The 5,696-nt window shown below is 42.4% G+C and overlaps 1 protein-coding gene across 1 annotated transcript; it reads left to right on the plus strand.

Moving 5' to 3' along the window:
• Positions 1–1,738: 1,738 nt before the first annotated feature.
• Positions 1,739–3,560, plus strand: LOC123066269 (uncharacterized). The gene has a single exon (XM_044489385.1). It carries the CDS (start codon positions 1,791–1,793, stop codon positions 3,324–3,326), a length of 1,536 nt encoding a protein of 511 aa, XP_044345320.1. The 5' UTR covers positions 1,739–1,790; the 3' UTR covers positions 3,327–3,560.
• The last annotated feature ends 2,136 nt before the right edge of the window (positions 3,561–5,696 follow it).

The following is a 5,696-nucleotide window of genomic DNA, read 5'->3' on the forward strand; positions in this document are numbered from 1 at the left end:
ACATTTTTTGAAATTTGTGAACCAAAATTTGAAACTAGACAATTCCAAAACTCCTGAAAGAATGAAAGCATGCACTTTTTGAATTTTGCGAACAATTTTTGAAAAAGGGAACATGTTTTGAACCCCCCAAACATTTTTTGAATTTGTGAACAAAAATTTGAACCTAAACAATTTCAAAACTGCTGAAAGAATGAAAATGTGGACATTTTTGAATTTTGCGAACAAATTCTCAAAATGGGAACATGTTTTGAACTGCACAAACATATTTTGAAATTAGTGAGCAAAAAATTGAAACTGAACAATTTTGAAACTAAAAAATGTGCACATTTTTTTGGTTTTTTTTGAATAATTTTATAAAATGGTTACATTTTTTAAAATCCTGAGCATTTTCTAAGTCGTGCTCAAAATTTCAAAACACAAACACCTTTTGATTGGCAAGAAAATTTTGAAACATGAATATGTTTTGAATTTTTGAACAAATTTAGAAAACGAGAGCATATTTCTTAAACCAAACTTTTTTTAGTTTGTGATTGTTTTAAAAAGACAGACACTTTTTGAAAATAAGCGAATAATTTTTGAAATTCAAAACTTTTATGAAATTTCCGAACAAAAAATTGAAAGCAGGAACATTTTATGAAAAAATGAATAAATTCTGAAAATTTCAATATATTTTTCTGAAACATTCGTTGAAAATAGAAAAAAAATCAAAAAAGAGCGAGAAGAAAGATAAAAAGACAGAAAAAGGAAAAGGAAAGAAAAATAAAAAATTAAACCTAAAAATATATATAAAAAGAAAAAACTGGAACAAAACCGGCTAGGCACATTCATAGAAGGTTCCCAAAACCGGTATAGTTGGAACGCTTAACAGGCCGGCCCACGCGCGACCGCTCGGTTTATGAAAAAATGAATAAATTCTGAAAATTTCAATATATTTTTTCTGAAACATTACTTGAAAATAGAAAAAAAATCAAAAAAGAGCAAGAAGAAAGATAAAAAGACAGAAAAAAGAAAAAGGAAAGAAAAATAAAAAGAAATATAAAAAGAAAAAATCGGAACAAAACTGGGTAGGCACATTCATAGAAGGTTTCCAAAACCGGTATATTTGGAACACTTAACAGGCCGGCCCACGCGCGACCGCTCGGTCGATAGCCCTGTGCGGTACCCCGACTGTTGCTGCAGCGAGCGGCAAATAGGATTTTCCTGATAATTGAATACCCCGTCCTTTCTCGTTCAAACCTACCCGTTCTTTAGCCAAGAATCAGTCAAACTAGCGACAATTAAATTCCACGCGTCTTAGGCTGGTTGTAATGGGGAGGATCATATACTAGTATCATGCATATGATAGTAGTACATGATACTACCACCTTAATGCATAGTATCATATTTTAGTATCATATAGTATTTTATTTATTGTCATGCATGACACAAAGTATCATAACATTTATTATGATACGGTTTCATGATATGATACTTCATTCTCTCTTTCTTCATTTAATGCTATAACACCTCATTAAAATTGCCTAGTTGTCATGCATGATACTAGATATGATACTATCATTACGACCAGCTTTATGGCGTGTTGATTCATCCAGCATTGTGCTCCACTAATTGCAATCATCAGTCAAGCAGTCACTTTCAATCCAGAAGGCTCTGCGAGTCTTTAGTCAAGTTCAAACACCTTCCCCAAACTTGACACCACCCAGCTGCTAGCGCTCGCTGTTTACCCCGCTATCTTTCATCATAGACTCGCAGTACCACCTGGTGGTGAAGTCAAGGAGGTTCACATAACAATGGATATCCTCGTCTCTGCAATCGTAGGTGACCTCGTCAGCAGGACGGCGTCGTTCGTGGTCGGCAAGTACTTCCGGCAGCAGCATGGCATCGACATGATTCTCCAGAGGCTGCAGCGAGTCGTTCAGAGAATCGACACCGTCGTCGAGGAGGCCGAGGGACGGCGCATCACCAACCAGGGGATGCTCCGTCAGCTGAAGACGCTGAGGCAAGGAATGTACAGAGGCCGCTACATTCTTGACGCCCTGAGATTCCAAGCCGCCCTTGAAGACGAGGAGGAGGTGAGCCAATCACTGACTGCTGCCCTGCTGTCTGATGAATCCAGTAGTCTGGCCAAACGGCTTCGTTTCTCCGGTGGTGCCGGTGGCGGTGGTAGCAGCAGCAACAGTGATGCAGAAGCACTGTTAATGTCTGGTGCAAGCAACAAGATGCAAGAAGAGCTGCAACGGGTGGTTTCTTCTCTTGAAGACACCATGGATGCAGGTATGAAGGAGTTCCTTCTCTTCTTGGAGTCGTATCCTCGGGTACTCCGCCAACCACACGCGGCATATTTGCTCTTGGAGAACTGCATGTTTGGTCGCCAAACTGAACGTGAACAGGTCCTGGATTTCTTGCTCCATCCTGCTGCTGCTCCGATCTTGGCTGTACTTCCGATCGTCGGTCCACTAAGAGGAGGGAAAACCACTCTTGTTGAGCATGTCTGCAGGGATGAAAATGTGCGCAGTCGCTTCTCGACGATCCTCTTCTTTCCAGAAGGCAGCTGCCTTGAGGACGAAGGAGTGGTCGACCTTAGAGGGAACGGCAACTTCAGAGTCAGACGTCGGAATCACGCCACTCAATCTCACAACAGGCTTCTGATCATTGTCGAAACCGCCAAGGATATCAACGAGGGAGCATGGAGAAGTCTGAAATCGTGCCTCGCCCACATGGCACCTTGCGGTGGGAGTAAGATCATAGTCACCGGTCGGTCAGACAGAATAGTGGACCTGGGAACGACGGAAGCGCTTTCACTGGGCCGTGTCCCTCGAGAAGCCTATTGGTATTTCTTCAAGTCGCTCGTGTTCGGAAGCGCGGACCCTGACAAGCACCCAAGCATGGTGGCGATGGCCATGGAGATCGCTTCAGAGCATAGGCAGTGTTTGATGGGCGGGCACATAGTTGCCGGGTTACTGCGAGATAACTTCAGTCCCAGATTCTGGCGCGCAATCCTTGGGTCCATGAGAGCTTATAGAAAGGCACATCTTGTGTGCGAAGATGGACATCGGTATCATTGGAGGTTGGGAAGAAGCTGCGGATATTTCTTGATTTGCAGCCATCGCCAGTCAGATTCAAGTGAGCAAGTCCCCAAGATCAGTGTGCAGGAAATCATCTCGAGACGTGGTGGTACATTTCCGAGTGGGAAATTTGAGGCTCTCGCATGGAGTTCTTGCATACCGCCCTACTACAATTACACGGTAAGCTGTGTCATGCCAGCACCACAGCCTACGGCAGGAAGGAAGAAGCGTGTGGTTAAGGAGGAAGGACGCTCGGTTTGAGCTTGTGAGCCTGTGACCGCAGTCTTGCGAATTTATCAAATGTTACCACATTACAGTATATACTGTCTTAGAGTAGTACGTGTTGCCAACTTAGTCAACATAGATGGCCATCAACATCTAGGTGTGGAGTCCTGTCCTAGACTCCTAGTAGTATAATTGCTTTCATGTGGACTATTTGAGTACGGTGTGTTTGGCCAAGTATAAGTAAAGGAATTATATAAAAAAAAGGTATAAGTCAAGGAAATGTTTGCGCTGCCGGTTGTTTTTCTACATCGACAACAATACAAGTTGTATTAGAAATTTGAGTATGTATTCTGTTGATTGATGTGGATACTACTCCCTCCGTCCCATAATATAAGAACGTTTTTGACACTTCTTATATTAGTGTCAAAAACGTTCTTATATTATGGGACAGAGGGAGTAGATCCCAGGCTCCACCCTTTTTTCGCAATGACTAAACAATATGTAGAACGTCAAAAATATCTGCAAAGACATATACATATATATGTATATAGATTTGAAGTATATAGTACAAAATCATTAAAATATATTTTCAGTTTTTTAGTGAAGGCCATCATGGCTAAAAATATCTTTTCAGTTATGTCCACACAAAGAAGACAAATATATGAATGACAAATAGATTGACTATTTGATATGGATATTCAAATTTGCCATTTTGTCTAGCTTACAAATTAATGTATGCATTCTTTAAAAATTGTAAAAATGGAAATTCAAATTTGCCTTTTTGTGTAGTTTACAAATTAATGGACACACACACACACACACTTGTGGGCCGCCGTGTAAGACAATAAGTTTTGGGGGAACCAGCACAACCCTCTAGGGGTGGCTTATCTCATTATATATAATGGATGTGTTACAATACGTACAATATACGTACATAAGTACAGAAGCTATACATAGTCTAACACCCTCCCTCAATCTTAGCCACTTTCTAAAGAACTGAGAAGGGTAAGATTGCGCCTACAAGCCTCAAACTGTGGTAGAGGTAAAGGCTTAGTGAAGATATCTGCAAGTTGATCCTTAGATGAGATAAACTTGATCTGGAGTTGCTTCTGTGATACACGTTCCCGTACAAAGTGATAGTCAACTTCAATGTGTTTCGTTCGGGCATGAAATACTGGATTTGCAGAAAGGTATGTAGCACCGATGTTATCACACCAAAGAATAGGAGGCTGTGGTTGAGACAAACCCAACTCCCGAAGCAAAGACTGCACCCAAATAATCTCTGCAGTAGCATTAGCCACAGCCTTGTACTCAGCTTCAGTACTGCTACGTGACACAGTAGCCTGTTTCCGGGCACTCCAGGCGATCAAATTAGGGCCAAAGAATACTGCATAACCCCCCGTGGATCGCCTGTCATCTGGGCTACCAACCCAATCTGCATCAGAGAAGGCCGAAAGGACCCGAGAGGAAGTCGGCCGAATATGCATACCAAATGTCAGGGTGAACTGAACATAACGAAGAATGCGTTTAACAGCAGCCCAATGAGTATCTCTGGGAGCCTGAAGATACTGACAAACCCTGTTAACAGCATAAGAGATATCTGGTCTCGTGATCGTCAAGTACTGAAGTCTACCAACAATGCTCCTGTACTCTGTGGCATCCGCAGGAGACAAAAGCTCACCATCAACAGCTGTTATCTTGTCGGTAGACGACATGGGTGTGGTGGTCGGTTTGCACTTCAGCATGCCCGCTCTTTGTAACAACTCCAAGGAGTACTTCTTCTGCGTAAGGACAAGACCAGTAGCACGAGAAGTGACCTCAACTCCAAGAAAGTAGTGAAGCTTCCCAAGATCTTTGACCGCAAAATCAGCACCAAGAGAGCAGACAAGAGCATCAGCAGCATACTGAGAAGAGCTGACAAGGATAATATCATCGACATATACCAAAAGATACATAGTGACTTCTGGCTTCTGTAGAAGAAATAATGAAGTGTCAGCAGTGGACGGCACAAACCCATGAGCACGAAGGGCAGAGGCAAGGCGGGCATGCCAGGCACGAGGAGCTTGCTTCAAACCATATAGTGCTTTGGAGAGACGACAGATATAGTCAGGACGATCAGGATCAGAGAAACCAGGCGACTGTTTCATATAAACCTCTTCCTCCAAAAATCCATGTAGAAAAGCATTCTGCACATCAAGTTGACGAAGTGACCAACCACGAGAAACAGCAATGGAGAGAAGAAGCCGAATAGTGGTAGGCTTGACGACAGGACTGAAGGTGTCCTCATAGTCAAGACCATGGCGCTGCCGAAAACTGCGAGCAACAAGTCGCGCTTTGTAACGCTCAATAGATCCATCCGAATGCTTCTTCACTTTGAATACCCATTTTGAGTCAATAACATTTACC

This window comes from Triticum aestivum, chromosome 3B (assembly GCF_018294505.1).
Source record: "Triticum aestivum cultivar Chinese Spring chromosome 3B, IWGSC CS RefSeq v2.1, whole genome shotgun sequence".
In the NCBI taxonomy this organism is placed as follows: domain Eukaryota; kingdom Viridiplantae; phylum Streptophyta; class Magnoliopsida; order Poales; family Poaceae; genus Triticum; species Triticum aestivum.